Raw genomic sequence first — 19,119 nt, forward strand, 5'->3', positions numbered from 1 at the left:
TCAGGCTTGGCCTCAACTAGCTGCGGTCAGGTTCATCAGATTTCAGTCGGACAATATCACGACTGTAGCCTATATCAACCATCAGGGGGGACAAGAAGCCCCCTGGCAATGTTGGAGGTTTCAAAGATAATTCTATGGGCAGAGGTTCACTCTTGCCATCTCTCAGCTATCCATATCCCAGGAGTAGAGAACTGTGAGGCGGATTTTCTAAATCGGCAGACTTTTCATCCAGGGGAGTGGGAGCTCCATCCGGAGGTATTTGCCCAGTTGATTCAACTATGGGGTAAACCAGAAGTGGATCTGATGTCGTCTCGTCAGAACGCCAAGCTTCCCTGTTACGGGTCCAGGTCAAGGGATCCCCAGGCAGCGCTGATAGATGCTCTAGAAGTGCCCTGGTCCTTTAGCCTAGCTTATGTGTTCCCACCATTTCCTCTCCTCCCTTGTCTGATTGCCAAGATCAAGCAGGAGAGAGCTTCAGTGATTTTGATAGCACCTGCATGGCCATGTAGGACTTGGTATGCAGATCTGGTGGACATGTCATCCCTTCCACCATGGACTCTGCCGCTGAGGCAGGACCTTCTACTCCAAGGTCCATTCAAACATCCAAATTTAATTTCTCTGCGGCTGACTGCTTGGATATTGAACGCTTGATTTGATCAAAACGTGGTTTCTCCGAGTCGGTCATCGATACCTTAATTCAGGCTCGAAAGCCTGTCACCAGGAAAATCTATCATAAGATATGGTGTAAATATCTTCATTGGTGTGAATCCAAGGGTTATTCATGGAGTAAAGTCAGGATTCCTAGAATCTTATCCTTTCTCCAAGAAGGATTGGAGAAGGGATTGTCAGCTAGTTCCTTAAAGGGACAGATTTCTGCTCTGTCTATTCTTCTGCACAAGCGTCTGGCAGACGTTCAGGCGTTTTGTCAAGCTTTAGTTAGAATCAAGCCTGTGTTTAAACCTGTTGCTCCGCCATGGAGTTTAAATTTAGCTTGGAAAGTTCTGTTTTTGGTAGCTATCTCTTCGGCTCGAAGAGTTTCAGAGTTATCTGCCTTACAGTGTGATTCCCCTTATCTGATATTCCATACAGATAAGGTAGTGTTGCGTACCAAACCTGGATTTCTTCCTAAGGTGGTATCTAATAAGAATATCAATCAGGAGATTGTAGTTTTATTTACAAGCTACTAAGGATTTTCGTCAAACATCTGCATTGTTTGTTGTCTACTCTGGACAGAGGAGAGGCCAAAAGGCTTCGGCATCTTCTCTTTCTTTTTGGCTGAGAAGTATAATCCGTTTAGCTTATGAGACTGCTGGCCAGCAGCCTCCTGAAAGAATTACAGCTCATTCCACTAGAGCGGTAGCTTCCACATGGGCTTTTAAAAATGAGGCCTCTGTTGAACAGATTTGTAAGGCGGCGACTTGGTCTTCGCTTCATACTTTTTCTAAATTCTACAAATTTGATACTTTTGCTTCCTCGGAGGCTATTTTTGGGAGAAAGGTCTTGCAGGCAGTGGTGCCTTCTGTTTAAGTTCCTGCCTTGTCCCTCCCTTCATCCGTGTCCTAAAGCTTTGGTATTGGTATCCCACAAGTAATGGATGAACCCGTGGACTGGATACACCTTTACAAGAGAAAACAAAATGTATGCTTACCTGATAAATTTCTTTCTCTTTTGGTGTATCCAGTCCACGGCCCGCCCTGTCACTTTAAGGCAGGTGTTTTTTATTTTTAAACTACAGTCACCACTGCACCCTATAGTTTCTCCTTTTTCTTGCTTGTCTTTGGTCGAATGACTGGGGGTGGCAGTTAGGGGAGGAGCTATATAGACAGCTCTGCTGTGGGTGTCCTCTTGCAACTTCCTGTTGGGAAGGAGAATAGCCCACAAGTAATGGATGAACCCGTGGACTGGATACACCACAAAAGAGAGAAATTTATCAGGTAAGCATAAATTTTGTTTTTTGTTTTACTTATGAAAACATTAGGGTAAACATAACAAGAGAAATATTTTTCAAAAGATTAAAGGACCAGTAAATACAGTAGGTTTGCATAATCAACAAATGCATGATAAAAAGATAATGCAATAGCACTTAGTCTGAAATTCAAATGAGTAGTATATATTTTTTTCTGATAAATTTCAGTTATGTCTATTTCTACTCCCCCTGTATCATGTGACAGGCATCAGCCAATCACAAATGCATATACGTATATTCTGTGAATTCTTGCCCATGCTTAGTAGAAGAAACTGGTGACTCAAAAAGTGTAAATATAACTGTTAATGTTAATTGAAGTAAATTAGAAATTAGTTTAAAATTGCATGCTCTATCTGAATCATGAAAGTTTAATTTTCCTTTTAAAACAGCATAAACCTAGCAATATGTCTAATAGGGGCTTTTCCACTAGAACATGGTGCTCAGACCTCAAAAGTTGAAGCACAAATTTCCTTCAGTTGGTGCGTGTAAAACACAGAGCAGTTGGTGCGTGTAAAACACAGGGCAGTTGGTGCATGTAAAACACATGACAGTTGGTGCGAGTAAAACACAGGGGCAGTTGGTACGTGTAAAACACATGGGCAGTTGGTGGATGTAAAACACATGGGCAGTTGGTGGATGTAAAACACATGGGCAGTTGGTGGATGTAAAACACATGGGCAGTTGGTGGATGTAAAACACATGGGCAGTTGGTGCGTGTAAAACACAGGGGCAGTTGGTGCATGTAAAACACAGGGCAGTTGGTGCGTGTAAAACACAGAGCAGTTGGTACGTGTAAAACACATGGGCAGTTGGTTCGTGTAAAACACATGGGCAGTTGGTGCGTGTAAAACACAGGGGCAGTTGGTGCGTGTAAAACACAGGGGTAGTTGGTGCGTGTAAAACACATGGGCAGTTGGTGCGTGTAAAACACGGGGCAGTTGGTGCGTGTAAAACACGGGGCAGTTGGTGCGTGTAAAACACAGGGGCAGTTGGTACGTGTAAAACACAGGGGCAGTTGGTACGTGTAAAACACGGGGCAGTTGGTGCGTGTAAAACACGGGGCAGTTGGTGCGTGTTAAAATATTTGATGTTTGTTTCTGTCACATTATTGCATCTGTGTTGTTGCCTTTTGACCCTGTATAATAAAAGTAACTGGGATTCTGTAAATCAAGTAGTATTCTAAACTTTATTTAAAAAAACAAAAAAACAAACAACAAATTGATAGTATTGAAGTATTGATCTGACAATTACTGTTTGAGAATAAAATCCTTGATAAGGCTACTACAAAAAATGATTTCACGCCAGTGTATCTTAGTGGGATTAAGCACAGAATGTAATTCCCAATACATTAAGGGGACACTAAAATGCTCCTTAAAGCAGGGCTCGACAAACCAGGGAGCCACTGGCTCCTAGAATTTTACCCCTGGCTCCTAAATTTGTGGATTATTCTCCATATATCTATATACAAATCCAACTGTCTGGCTCCTAAATATTCTTACTGGCTACTAATTTTTAAACAGATTTGTCAAGCACTGCCTTAAAGGACCACTCAATCCAGTAGAATTACATAATTAACAAGTGCAAAATAAAGACAATGCAATAACACCTAATCTGAAATTCAAATAAACTGTAGGTTTTATTGTGACAAATGTATTTCCACCCCCATTTTCTGGCCCCCTGTATCATGTGACAGACATCAGCCAATCACAGACTAGTATACCCCGTGAGCTTGTGCACATGCTCAGTAGGATCTTGTTCTCCATAAAGTGTGAATATAAAAGGATAGTGCAAAATTTGATAATGGAAGTAAATGGGAAATGTCCTAAAACTGCTGCTCTATCTGAATCATAAGTTTATTTTGACTTGAGTGTCACTTTAAATCTGTTATATTTAAACAAGCATACAATATAATACACTTGTTTTCTCATTGCTTTTGTATATAGATTGCTTATGCATCTCCATCCCCCATATTACCTCTCTTATTGGCAGATTATCTGTTCCCCAATGTTGTTTTTAACATTTTTTTGAAAGCAGCCATTCACAAGCTGTACTGCTCCGCTCCTATAAAAGTTGTCCCTCCCGCTGCTGTTTTTTTAAGCTCTTAGTAAGCAATGACGGATCTCCCATGCACAGCAAGACCTGATACCCGATCACTGTAAGTAGAGTTTTTTGAGTGTTTGAGTTTCATTCTACAGTGGCTTCAGAATAGGTTAGCATGAGTGTGTTCCTTTATTTTTTAATAGTAGTGAGCAGTACAGCTTCTGATTGGCTATTCTTCCCTGCTTTCAGAAAATGAAAATACATGCAAAACACTAAGGGAACTAATGTATTACACTTATTTAAATATATTATACTTTTATAAGGAGTCTTTTCTGCGACCCGTTTAGTGTCCCTTTTTATAAATGAAACTGTATTGCATTATACATTCATTGTTCATTTTGCATGTAAAATAACATTTTATTGCTGTACAACTCAAGTATGCTGCACATTGCTACATATCTTATCTCCATTGATTGTAGTCAATTAGGCTTAGCTATAAATGTTGGTGCACTGCTCTATGCAATCCCTCTGTAGTATGTAGCTGGTTCAGGCACTTTTGTCGTGTTTTGCAGCATACATATTACAGAATTTGCCTTCCAATCTCTTTAGGGAGCATGAAATAAGCACATTTTTACAGCAAGAACAAGCAAAATAAAGTATGAATGTACAATGTTTCATTTTCATTATTTACAGAAGATTACATTTAGAGTTTAATGTCACTTGAAGTATTAAATATAGCAAACATTATGTAGAAGTAGAAGATGGCTGTGATGAATTAGTGTTCTCAGATTGAATAGTAATAATATTCCTAAACAGAATGCTCAGAAATGTTATTGGCACAAAAAAATATCTTTTGACTGGTTGGAGGCATTTGTAACACGTTTCTTGCTTCTCCTTTTTAGAGACATCATGATCACGCATTTTGAGCCATCTATCACTTTTGATGGGCTGTGCAATGAGGTGCGAGACATGTGCACCTTTGACAATGAGCAGCTATTCACCATGAAATGGATTGACGAAGAAGGTATTTATTTCCATCTAGAAATCCCTAGTTGTGTTTATATAAAGGGTATACAGCTCAGAAAGCATAGCAATTAGTTATTATTTAAATCTGGAGTGGATTGCAGCTTTTGAAAGCTGGAGTAAGACACCCGTGTTATGTAGTGTACAATAGGCACTCTGAAATATTTATTTATTGTTAAAAGAAAATTAAAAATATAAGAACAGACATGAAATAACTTTTTACTGTGATTAACATTAATACAAAACCACTATATAGCTTGGAACAAAACCAGCGTTGGAATGAAGCCTTGACAAACGACATAAATATATGTACCTTAATAAATTCATAGGGAAGCTTACCAAAAACTTTATTGTATCTTTATGGCATTATGAAGACCGCAAAAATATTTAATTGCTAGACGGTCTAAAAATAAATAATTTCTGTAGTAGTGTGTAAGACATGCAAAAAAAGGCATATACAGTATATTCACTCTTAATTTCCATAACCATGGCAACATAGCTCCCTTAATGCTAGTTTCACTGATTTATACTTCGTCTTTAACACAAGGCGGGGTAACATGCCTGGACTCTACATAACCAACTGCTTCAGAAGTCACGGATCTCTTAGACATTGAACTGTCTTCAACACGCAGGTGGAAAACATTAAGATAAAGAAATACCCAAGTATCTAATTTGGCAGCAAAATAAAATAACTTGGCTCAGTCTTTTTGCCATCTAATCCTCAAAACTTTTTTTCTTTTTCTTGAGCTCTTCTTTTATCTTTTTTTTTTTTTAATTTTGTGTGTGTTATTAACCATTCTCACACACCAGTTTTCAATAGCAAGACCTATTTTCTAGCTTCATATGTAAATTGCTGTTCTACATTTTTTTTTAAATAGGACCAATTCTAATGTGTTTGTTCCATAAATTGCAGTTGTGCTTCTTGCAATGTATGCAACCTGTGCTTAAGTTGTGTGTTAGTTATAAGAGTGAGCATTTACTCTGTGCTCTGCTGAGGTAAAGGATGTAGAAGTGTTAGTCTCATTATCATTTTCAGAAATTAAAGTGATTTGCAAAATATTTCTCTACAATTTTTCTAATTAAAGGGACAGTAAGGTCAAAATTAAACTTCCATTATTCAGATAAAGCTTATCATTTTAAACCACTTTCCAATTTACTTATATTATCAAATGTCCTCTTATCTTGGTATCCTTTGTTGAAGACTAAACCAAGGCTAGATGATTGGAGTTTAGGAATATGCACGTGCATATAGCGGTCTATGGCAACAGTGCTTGCAACTATGCATAAGATTGCTATAAACAATGTTACAAACTGCTGTCAGATGGCTAAAGATGTGCATGTTCCTTAGCTCATCTAGAATTACATTTTGATAAAGGATACCAAGAGAACTAAGCAGAATTGATAATAGAAGTAAAATGGAAAGTTAATTAAAATTTCATGCTCTGTCCAATCAATTTTTTTTTTTTTTTTTACATTACTGTCCCTTTAAGAATTTTTATGCACAATGATCTACAGAATTACGTTAACAAAGAGCTTCAAATAATGAAGTGTAGAAGATTTGTAGTATAGTGTCCTAGAACAGAGATGTAAGTCAAAATATGCAGTTCTAGATAATAGGCGGGGGCTAGAACAGGAAAGCAAGGAAGGTGAGATGAGGTTCCAAGATGTAAAATACGGTTCTTGGATTGCAACCTTTTCTTATAATCACTGGCTTGTGGCTTATTAAATTGGCTTTTCATGATCTATTCATCTTATTAGAAAATTTGATCCATAAATAAAGAAGAGGCCTCTGATGACCAGTATCGTAAATGTGATAGGTGCATGGGAAATTCTGATATAAGCTGTTTATTATTATTAGCATTATTTATTAGTATATTACATTACTTTTGTAAGAAGAGCTTTACAATCTAGACGTATTTTTCAGCTTGTAAAACTTTGTGAAAGCTTTGACAATGACAGTTGTAATTAAGAATCCAGAAAACAGAATCCAGAAATTGTGGTACCACTTGACGGTAGTTTCTCAATTAAAGGGAAAGGGTGAGGTGCTTATGTAAATATTATGCAAAATAGCTGTTAGAAGCACTGCATTAACCTTTCATTTTCATTTTAAAAGGGCAGTAAACATCTTGAGATTTGTATATAAAATGATATGTTATGCATAATGAAACAACTTTGCAATTTATTTATTTTGTCCCCTTTTCATGAAATATAGCTCTGAAAATTGAGAACTTGACATACACCTTCTCACTTCTCGAGGCTAATCATGCAAAACAATGGACTTGAAACAAATTTTATGACTGCAACTAGCCTTGCTGTCTGCAGACTAAAGCCCAGATTGGCTCCTCCAAATAAGTCTAATGATGGCTGGTAGCTGATGTAAAAAAAAAAGCAAATTAGTTTTAAAAATGTTTAGACTTGTCTGATACGTTATTATATAGCGACACAACAGATATGTTTTGTAATTACAAGAGGTTTACTGTTCCTTTAATTCTATGTATCATAAAAGCAGTTGTTGCTGATCATCTGCTTTTGCACAAAGATGTAATTTTGTTCTCCTATCTCAGTTCCCCATGATATTTGAGAGTTTGATTGTCATCTGAAAGGTGAGGGGGAGAGGATGTAGATCTTGGTGATTAAATATTTGTCTCTTGCTGTCTTCAAGCATTGGGCAGTCCTTGTCAAATTGCAGTGTGTCAGACGTTGAGGTGCAAAAGGCAGTCTGGTGTGTGTTTTTTTTTCTTCTTCCAATCCTACAAAATGTCATTGTGCCAATGGATATACAGAGTCTTTAAATATGTTTGTGGGCTTGTATTCGTATTTTGTTGCTAGGTTTGTGTGCTGCCTTATAGTAGACATGCAAAAATAATGGATTGTGGACTCTCACCACCTATATGAAAGAAATTGGTATTCCAGAATGCATCTTGCCTAAAGAGGGACCAGATGCTCTATTTGGCCTATCTCACTATTTCCTGATGTAGTCATTCTATTAATCTGCACACATACAAGGCCTTTAGAAACTGAGATGCTTATCTCTTAACAGGACAGTTTATCAAAGACGCTCATACTTGTAATTGCTTCTAGCTAATACATGATATAGGTAGAGTAATTATTTTTGCTGGGGTGTTAATAGCTGTGATTTACCTTTTTGGCTTGTAATGAAAGCACACAGCATTTATTTGATGGGCTAGCAGTAGCTTTGTAGTTTGAGCACAAATGTAAGCTTTTGGTTCTTCCAGGGTACATCTTAATTAACTTGTCATCCCTAGCTTGAAATTCATGTCATTGGGTGTCACCTGACTGCCATGGTGATTCAGCTGTGATGATTCATGTCGTCAGGCATACCAACTATATGATATCACCTGTTCATATGTAATATTTGAAACAGCTGCTTATCTTAGTGAAGTTTTTGTCCATGTTCTTACCTAGGTGAATAAGGAATCAATGCTCATTTGTATTTATTTCCAATGGCAGGGAGAGTCCACAAATTAATTTATTACTGTTGGGAATACAACACCTGGCTACCAGGAAGAGGCAAAGACATTCCAGCCAAAGCATTAAGTATCCCTCCCACTTCCCTTACTCTCCCAGTCATTCTTTGCCTAGTTTGTATGCTGGTAAACGCAAGGGTCAGAAGGCCACTACGACTACTCTTTCTTTTTGGCTGAGGAGTGTCATTCGTTTGGTTTGTGAGGAAGCTGGTCAGCAGCCTCCTGAGAGGATTACGGCTCATTCTACCCGTGTAGTGCCCTTTTCTTGGGCCTTTAAAAATTAGGCTTCTATTGAACAAATCTGTAAGGTGGCTACCTGGTCCTCTCTACATACCTTTTCAAAATTTTACAAGTTTGATGTTTTTGCCTCAGCTGAGACTTCCTTTGGGAGAAAAGTGCTTTAAGCGGTGGTGCCTTCAGTTTAAGTCCGCCTGCCTTATTTCCCCTCCCCGTTTATTCTGTGTCCTCTCTAGCTTGGGTATTGGATTCCCAACAGTAATGAAAGAATTTGTGCACTCTCCCTGCCATTGGAAAGAAAACCTGCCCCCCTATTTTTAAGGCTGCGTTTTCCCCCTATCTTCCGGCATCTCTATACCCCTAATGTTTCTCCTACTTTAACTTTTTTATCTTGGCTGAATGACTGGGGGGGGGGAGTAAGGGAAGTGGGAGGGATTCTTAATGCTTTGGCTGGGATGTCTTTGCCTCCTCCTGGTGGCCAGGTGTTGTATTTCGAACATTAATGAATTAATTTGTGGACTCTCCCTGCCAGGAAAGAAAATAATTTATCAGGTAAGCATAATTTTATTTTCCATTGGGCATAGTATTTTTTAATAGATAAAACATTTTTAAAGGCTCTAAATAAACCCGAAATAACACTATTTGTAAACTGCCCCATAACATGCTGTGATCTGAGATGTCATTGCAGAAAATGCAGTATGTCTGCAGAAAGAATAGGACACATGCAGGAACTTTTACTAATATGTAACCTTATAATTCTGTTAGTACAAGAGCAAAGGAGGCATATTTTAAAAACATAACAATTCCTCCCCCCCCCCCCCCGCAGCTAATTTGCAATGAGATTTTCAACTGATGTAATATATTATACAACTTTAAAAATTGCTTTATGCTCCAGTTAATCAACACATTGTAATTGAGATGGTGCTTTAGTTTAACTGCCTAATATAAAATGATTTTCATTTCAAAATGACCTGCAGAAATTTTTTCACTGAAAGTGGAAAAAAGTTCTGCCTCTAAAAAGTTGGGAATGAATTCAAAGGTATTACAGTTTAATTTAGACTCTTGCCAGGTTACTAAAAAAAAGTCTGCCTGTATCCAAATGTAATGTTACAATTGTATGAAATGCCTCAAAATATTTGTTGTTTCCATGTAAGAATACTTAGACTACAGGTCATCAATATTGCGTCTGTTGGAAATGGAGTCTTATCTCCGATATTTATTGCCTCACAGCATACATTTTTGCTAAATAAGTTGAACTCTTGGATTTGAATGGCTGCTACTGGTCAGCCATGATGAGGGTTAAAGTACATTCCAGTGTTCTCCCTGTTTCCGGTTTGCTTGTGCTCTCTCTCTAGCTGTGTAAGTAACCGGGCTCCTGTTACTGTGAAGTTCACATACAATACACGTCACTTCGTTTGCCAGGAAAGGAGAAACATTATAAGAATATCGAACAAATTTAGTTGTGCTGAACAAGACAATGTCTGATAAGACCGAGAACCAAACCTAAGACCTTCCTGGTGCACACAGTGTTTGGCGTCTATAATCCTTTCTTGGAGGCACTAATCGCACTGATCATCAGTGATTTCCTGTAGCAAGTGGGGTGGCATTAAGTAGTGCGCTGCGACAGTGTGATCTCATGATAAAGCACAAATGAGTGCTAATACCTTTGTGAGTATTAATCCACGGGGGTCTATATGGTGGAGGCATTTGGTAATATATCTGCACAAGGAGGCTCGCTTGCTTTTTGTTTCATATCTACAGTAGCCTCTTGATGTAATGGTCACGGAAGGAGCTGTTGACTTACCATTTAACAGCAGTGATTTGATGGTTGGAGTTCGCCGGAGATTCTGCCTTGGGGACTATCCATAATTCGCTCCATTCTATACGAACTGATATGTGGTGAATATATAATTGACACCATTTTGATACAGTGTTGTGTTTTGTGCATATATCTGAGCACATTTACATCCTCTAGTTATAATTTTCACCCGAAATGTAGGGTGTTATTGTTAAACAATCTGTCAAGAAGATTGATACATTCTTTATAGGGACAGTTTACCCAAAATATGAATTAATTTTAAAAGATACAATATAATTAGTTAAATATCAGTGTGGATTAGCCCATGTACTGTACTTCGATTGCATTATATAAAAATAATCGGTTACCTTTACCCAAAATAATAATATTTTCAATACATACGTCTAGACTGCAGAGTTTCAATCTTGCATGCTCCAGCCCTTCACAATGACGTCACCGAGAGTGTGAACACAGACCCGTGCCCAATAAAAGCATATCCTTGTTCAACACTGCATACATAGTTTTGTTGTTGGGAGTGCAGCATTTAAATGCAGGGCTATAATTACATTTATTGATGAATTTTCCACTTTTTTCAAATATCCTTATTAATTTGTATGTGCTCACTTTATTTCAACAGCCCTGTTATCACTTTGCAAACAAAATGATTCTGAATGACAAGTGACACGAGGCGTGTAAAAAGTATTAGTTGGCCAGCCCTTCTACCAGGGCGTTCCAGGAGCATAGCTAAGGCTATGGTTGAATATTATAAGGTAAAGAACTAAAAGTACTTAAATTGATATATATTTGTTTTTGCATCAACTTTAAAAGGACACAAAACGCACTTTTGTCCCCCATTCATGATTCAGATAGAGCATGCCTATTTAAACGACTTTTTAATTTACTCCTATTTTTTTTTTTTCTTTGTTCTCTTGCTATCTTTATTTGAAAAAGTAGGAATGTAAGCATAGGAGCCAGCTCATTTTGGATTCAGCACCTGGGTAGTGATTGCTGATGGGGTTTTTTTTTATATAGTCTCCCAAGGTTAATGAATACGTTTCAGAAAGAGGCCGTCCTAGGAAGGTTTTTACTGTCCTATCTTTTGTGGATTCCTGTAAAGGCTCAGGCCTTTTCTAGTTAGTTTTGGATCTAGAATTTATGTGAGTGATTGTTCTTGTTCCTTTGTTGATACAGAGAATGGGGTTTATTCTTACCTCTTCTTTATTCCTTTATAGGAAGGAGTGTTCGACTAGTTCTGGATCTAAAGGCGATGAACTAATCTTTCAGAGTATTCATTTTCTAAATATTGACTAATTGTTTTTTTTCTGCCTTTTTATTTTTCAAAGTCTAGGTCTATTTTTGTTTTATGGGATAGTTATTTTCATGTTCCTAATCTCTAGGAGCATCTTTAGTTTCCTTGGTTTGCCTTTCTGGGCTAGTATTTTTAGTTTCTTGTTCTACCGCTTGGTCTGGGTTTAGCTCCTAGGTGAATTCTCAGTTCTCTGGCTATGAATTAAGTATTGTGAAAACTTTCCTGTGCAGATGTTAATTTGTTTAATTTCTGCTGTTCATATTCCTTGAGTCAACAACTGGGAAATCGCTTTTCTCAGTTGTAAGCCTTGGCATCTAGGAGAGTGCTTTTTATCTAGATATCTTCACCCAGGGTTAGTTAAGATAATCTTTTGTTTCATAGCTTGACTTTCCAGGTACTGTATGAGGTCCATGTATCCTCAAGCAGTATTTGTGGATGCTTGGGTGGTTCCTTTGTCATTTTGGATAACAATTTTTTTTTTTCTTCCAGGGTGGTTGCCTAATCAGTCTAGAGCACAAGTTTTCAAACATGTCCTCCGGCCTCCCCAGCAGGCCAGGTTTTCAGTATTACCTTGGATGAGAGCAGGTGAAATAGCCATGTTTACTTATCAGCTGATTATTTCACCTGTGATCCAGTTCAGATAGGCCTCCCTAACAGGCCACATTTTGAGGCTGAGGACAGGTTTGAAAACCAGTGGTGTAGCGCAGCCCTTCTTAAACTGTGGGTCGCAACCCCATATGGGGTTGTGTAACCTTAATGTGGGGGTCACGGGCGTATGTGTTTTTTTTTTAATTTTTTTTGGTTTCCCTTCCAGGCATGTGCTAGGTGCTGGATGACTGTGTGCCTGACAGTGCCAGACCCCTATATCTAAAGTTGGCTGACAGCTTCCCAGGTGCTGACTGACGGAGTGTCAGGTGCTGGCTGAAAGATGGATGGGGGGGTATGAGAATGTAAGGGGAGTATGAATATAAAGGGGGAATATGTAAGGGATAGTAAGCATGGAAGGGGGGGTATGAGTATGAAGGGGGAGTATGGAAGGGGCAGGGGAGGGAGTATGAGCATGAAGGGGCGAGTATGAGTATGATTTATTATCAGTAAATGTTTGATTTGTATACCAATTTTATATGCCCGGGGTCACGTAAAAATTTCTCGCACAAAAGGGGTCGCGAGTGGAAAAAGTTTAAGAAGCCCTGGTGTAGAGGGAGTGTCTGTTTCTATTTGCTTTGATTTGGTCTCGCAGTTTTTGGTATGCAAATTTTAGTTCAGATGTTCAGTTGCCCTTTTTAGGTCTTCCTTTTTAGATTTTTGGTCTTAAGGTCTGGTTTTTCATACAGACATGGAGGTTTAACAAATATTTCTTAAGCAGAGAGGTTTCTCTGATTCTGTTTTTGAGACTCTGATACAGGCTTGTAAACCTGTGTTCAGGAATTTTTATTATAAGGTTTAGATGACCTTTATATCCCGATTTAAAGGGAGATTAAACCCAATTTTCTCCAACATTGGTGTGTCCGGTCCACGGCGTCATCCTTACTTGTGGGAATATTCTCTTCCCCAACAGGAAATGGCAAAGAGCACAGCAAAAGCTGCCCATATAGCCCCTCCTCAGGCTCTGCCCCCCAGTCATTCTCTTTGCCGCTCTGAACAAGTAGCATCTCCACGGAGATGGTGAAGAGTATGTGGTGTTTAGTTGTAGTTTTTTATTCTTCTATCAAGAGTTTGTTATTTTAAAATAGTGCCGGTTTGTACTATTTACTCTAAAACAGAAAAGGATGAAGAGTTCTGTTTAAAAGAGGAGTATGATTTTAGCAGCAGTAACTAAAATCAATTGCTGTTCCCACGCAGGACTGTTGAGCCCAGAGAACTTTAGTTGGGGGGCACAGTTTGCAGACTTTTCTGCTCAAGGTATGACTAGTCCATTTTCTAACAAGACTGGGTAATGCTAGAAGACTGTCATTTTCCCTCTTGGGGATCGGTAAGCCATTAATGGGCTATATACTGGTTGACACTCTTGTGGGCTAAATCGATTGCTTTATTCAATATTTATATGAGGTTTGAAGTGTTTTTACAAATTGGGGAACGTTTTTAGGCGCCAGGCAGTAGTTTAGACACCTTCCCAGTCAGGAAGGGCCTTTCTCTCTAGTAGGCAGAGCCTCATTTTCTCGTCATAATTGCGCAGTTTCTTTTGGATGCAGTGCATGCAGCTTCATGTGAGAGGGTCTGGTGGCCAGTAAAAACTTTCCTGGAAGGCTTATTTTGGTATCGTATAACCCCCAAGGACAGGTGAAGTTGCATCAAACGCTGTGGCTGGGACTGTAGTGGTTTAAAGTTGCTAATTGATAAAACAGCTCCGGTTTCCTCATTTAAGGGGTTACAATCTTGAAAATTGGGGTGCAATACTTTTAAGGCATTAAGACACTAGGGTGCAAATTTGGTTAAGATCGGATATTTCCTTCATAGTTTTTCACATATCCAGAAATAAAGTGTGCTCTGTTTAACATTTAAAGAGACAGTAACGGTTTTGTTTAAAAACGGTTTTATTGCATTAATAGCCTGTATAAGCCTGTCTAACATGTCTGTACCTTCAGATAGAACATGTTCTGTAAGTATGGAGGCCAAGGTGGTCCCCCCTTTAAATGTATGTGATAATTGTGCCATGGCGTCCAAACAGAGTAAGGACAGTACTGTCACATTTAATAAGGTTGCCCAAGATGATTCCTCAAGTGAAGGTAGTGGGGATTCATCATCCTCTCCTTCTGTGTCAACACCAGTTATGCCCGCGCAGGCGACACCTAGTACATCTAGCGCGCCAATGCTTGTTACTATGCAACAGTTAACGGCAGTTATGGATAATTCTATAGCTAATATTTTATCCAAAATGCCAGCATTTCAAAGAAAGCGTGATTGCTCAGTTTTAAATACAGCGGATGAGCAAGAGTGCGCTGACGATAATTTATCTGTCATACCCTCACACCAGTCAGAATTGGCAGTGAGGGAGGGTCTGTCGGAGGGAGAAATTTCTGATTCAGGAAAAGTTTCTCAACAGGCAGAACCTGATATTGTGACGTTTAAATTTAAGGTAGAACATCTCTGCGCCCTGCTTTAAGGAGGTGCTAACTACTCTGGACGATTGTGACTCTTTGGCCATTCCAGAAAAATTGTGCAAAATGGACAAATTCTTAGAGGTCCCGGTGCACCCTGATGCCTTTCCAATACCTAAAAGGGTGGCGGACATAGTGACTAAGGAGTGGGAGAAACCAGGCATACCTTTTGTCCCACCTCCTATATTTAAGAAAATGTTCCCCATGGTCGACCCAAGGAAGGACGCATGGCAAACAGTCTCTAAGGTTGAGGGGGCAGTTTCTACGCTAGCCAAACGCACGACTATTCCCATTGAGGACAATTGTGCTTTCAAAGATCCTATGGATAAAAAATTGGAGGGTTTGCTTAAAAAGATTTTTGTTCAGCAAGGTTTCCTCCTCCAACCAATTTCGTGCATTATTCCTGTCACTACGGCGGCGTGTTTTTGGTTCGATGAACTAGAAAAGTCGCTCAATATGGAGACTCCATATGAGGAAGTCATGGACAGAATTCACGCACTTAAGTTAGCTAATTCCTTTATTTTAGATGCCGCTTTGCAATTGGCGAGGTTAGCGGCGAAAAATTCAGGGTTTGCAATTGTGGCACGCAGAGCGCTCTGGCTAAAGTCTTGGTCGGCGGATGTATCTTGCAAGACAAAATTGCTTAATATTCCTTTCAAAGGTAAGACCCTTTTTGGGCCAGAATTGAAGGAAATTATTTCAGACATCACTGGGGGAAAGGGCCATGCCCTCCCACAGGATAGGCCTTTTAAGGCTAAGAATAAGTCCAATTTTCGTTCCTTTCGTAACTTCAGGAACGGACCGTCTCCTAACTCTGCAGCCTCTAGACAAGAGGGTAACGCTTCCCAGGCTAAGCCAGCTTGGAAACCAATGTAAGGCTGGAACAAGGGTAAACAGGCCAAGAAGTCTGCTGCTGCTACCAAGACAGCATGAAGGGGTAGCCCCCGATCCGGGACCGGATCTAGTAGGGGGCAGACTCTCTCTCTTTGCTTGGGCAAGAGATGTTCCGGATCCCTGGGCACTAGAAATAGTCTCTCAGGGTTATCTTCTAGAATTCAAGGAACTTCCTCCAAGGGGAAGGTTCCACATGTCTCGCTTATCTTCAGACCAGATAAAGAGACAGGCATTCTTACATTGCGTAGGAGACCTGTTAAAGATGGGAGTGATACACCCAGTTCCAACAGCGGAACATGGTCAGGGGTTTTACTCAAACCTGTTTGTAGTTCCCAAAAAAGAGGGAACTTTCAGACCAATTCTGGATTTAAAAATTCTAAACAAATTCCTCAGAGTTCCATCGTTCAAAATGGAAACCATTCGAACAATTTTACCTACAATCCAGGAGGGTCAATATATGACTACCGTGGATTTAAAGGATGCGTACCTACATATTCCTATCCACAAAGATCATCACCAAGGCAAAGGCTCATACAGACATTGTTCTAGCCTTTCTCAGATCTCACGGGTGGAAGGTGAACGTAGAAAAAAGTTCCCTGTCTCCGTCAACAAGAGTTCTCTTTTTGGGAACTATAATAGATTCCTTAGAAATGAAGATCTTCCTGACAGAGGTCAGAAAGTCAAAGCTTCTAAACGCTTGTCAAGTTCTTCACTCTATTCTGCAGCCTTCCATAGCTCAGTGCATGGAAGTAGTAGGGTTGATGGTTGCAGCAATGGACATAGTTCCTTTTGCTCTAATTCATCTAAGACCATTACAACTGTGCATGCTCAATCAGTGGAATGGGGACTATGCAGACTTGTCTCCCCAGATTCAAGTAGACAAGGTAACCAGAGAATCACTCCGTTGGTGGTTGACTCAGAATCACCTGTCCCAGGGAATGAGTTTCCGCAGACCAGAGTGGATCATTGTCACGACCGACGCCAGTCTATTAGGCTGGGGCGCGGTCTGGGACTCCCTGAAAGCTCAGGGTCTATGGTCTCGGGAGGAGTCCCTTCTTCCGATAAACATCCTGGAACTGAGAGCGATAGTCAATGCGCTCCAGGCTTGGCCTCAACTAGCGAAGGCCGGATTCATAAGATTCCAGTCGGACAACATGACGACTGTAGCTTACATCAACCATCAGGGAGGAACAAAGAGTTCCTTGGCGATGAGAGAGGTATCCAAGATCATCAAATGGGCGGAGGATCACTCCTGCCACCTATCTGCAATTCACATCCCAGGAGTAGACAACTGGGAGGCGGATTATTTGAGTCTTATTAACAAAAGAAGGACAGAGAAAGTGAAGCATATTGGGCACACTTATAAGGGTCAAAACCAATACTATATTGCAGTGTGGTGTGTTGTGTATTGATTAAAACTTAACTTTTATATTAATTTGAATAAAAAATTGTGGAGATTCCCACCATTGAGTGTTTTAAAATTCTATTAAAATTGTGTCCGAGTGATACTCGGTACGCAAAGGCTCCTCTCAGGTTTGATACAGTGATCAGTCTGTATCGCACTGTCCTGTTGGGCTAGTTCAACAGATTCAATGCTAATAACCTTAACTAAATATTATTCACATAAGATATTTAGTACCATAACCATTGGTTATATTATTGGATGATAACAAGTGGTAATTGATCATTCACATATTACTCCATTCCCATATATAAGGAGTGTAATGACAATGTCAGTTTATTCAACCACTACTTGGATATATGTGGGAGTGTGTTATTATCACAGCATGATTATTTACGGTTTTTATAAAAAGCGTTATTATTTTAGTACAATTTTATTGATCGGTATCTGTGACCTTGAAGTTGTGACATCTTCCCAGAAGGTGTGAAAAAAATTAATGGCTTATTCAACTGTAGAACATACAATGTAATATATTGTTTGGAATGCAGCTGCAACAAAAAATACGTGGGAATGTCCACTAGAGAACTCAGAAGACGACTAGGTGAACATCTGTGAAATATAAAAAATGCCAAGAAAGATCTTGAGAAAGATAAAAAACTCACATCTGTTGCAAGACACTTTTTAGATTATCATGACAGCAAACCAGAATTAAAATGTTGGGTCTTACAAAGACTCACTTTGGGTATCAGGGGAGGTGATATGGAAAATACCCTCTTAAGAGCTGAATCCAAGTGGATTTTTTGGTTACAGAGCATGAAACCCAATGGTCTGAACGAAATGATACAATACAGTGCATATCTACATTAATCCTTACAATTATATTCTTGTACCAAAAGGGGATTAAGCCAAAACAAGATCATCCCGTACCATATCAAATAAACATATGAAAAGACAAATAAAGATATAAATGAAAGACTTAATAATCTAACCACACTGATATATCTATGGGACCCCAGTTCAAATAATATACATAATATTGATTGGAGTCCAATAATAAGATCAGAAATTATAGAACCAGCTTGATATGGAATGATATACATCATCTAATGGAATATCCCAATGGGGTTGGCCTAACTCCTAACTTAAAAATCAGGATATCATATGTAACCATATATAATCTAAAAGTGTAATCTGTTAATAGTAAGTAAGAACTATATAAGACATTGAATATTCCAACAATTTGAGAATTTCATGTCTAACGATATAACATACTCCATTAGCATAGAAATCATGTTATATTAGTACTATATCTTTGAACACACAAAGACACAAACATTGAATCAAATTGCAAATTCATGTCCTTCTAACGTTAAAGATATTAACATAAACCTTGCAGTGGAAACATATTGAAAAAATTTAATGTAGAATGAAACGTAACATAACTACATAATAATCATTGTGGAAATAATAGTGATGTCACAATAGCGATGAATTGCCCCTCTGCCATGTATCAGAATTGCACATATGTATAAGAAAACTGTTATTAATGTTGATCGTTAAATGTATATGAATAAAGCACTGATACGAGTACACAAAACATACCATCATAAGATCCAGTAGAAAGGATAAGGCAATAGCCGCGATAAAAATGGGATTGTGAAAACATCATGATCTCTGCTTTGGCCATTAAGTAACATATATTGTCAACCATTATGGACAGATGTGCTGATACTTGCCCGGTATTAAATAATACACATATGGAGTATTTGTAATTTCTGTTGATTGCTTAAATGCACGTCAAGACAAGCTGTTATAAAAACATAAACACAACACAAGAAATCTATTGGACTACGATAACAGACAC

The 19,119-nt window shown here is 38.9% G+C and overlaps 1 protein-coding gene across 1 annotated transcript in view; it reads left to right on the forward strand.

Moving 5' to 3' along the window:
* Positions 1-19,119, forward strand: part of PRKCI (protein kinase C iota) — a 555,904-nt gene that overhangs the window by 93,051 nt on the left and 443,734 nt on the right. The window contains exon 2 of the mRNA XM_053710130.1: positions 4,909-5,030. Coding sequence (XP_053566105.1) covers positions 4,909-5,030 — 122 coding nt within the window. The remainder of the gene's footprint in view (positions 1-4,908; positions 5,031-19,119) is intronic.

Source organism: Bombina bombina, chromosome 4, assembly GCF_027579735.1.
Source record: "Bombina bombina isolate aBomBom1 chromosome 4, aBomBom1.pri, whole genome shotgun sequence".
Lineage (NCBI taxonomy): Eukaryota > Metazoa > Chordata > Amphibia > Anura > Bombinatoridae > Bombina > Bombina bombina.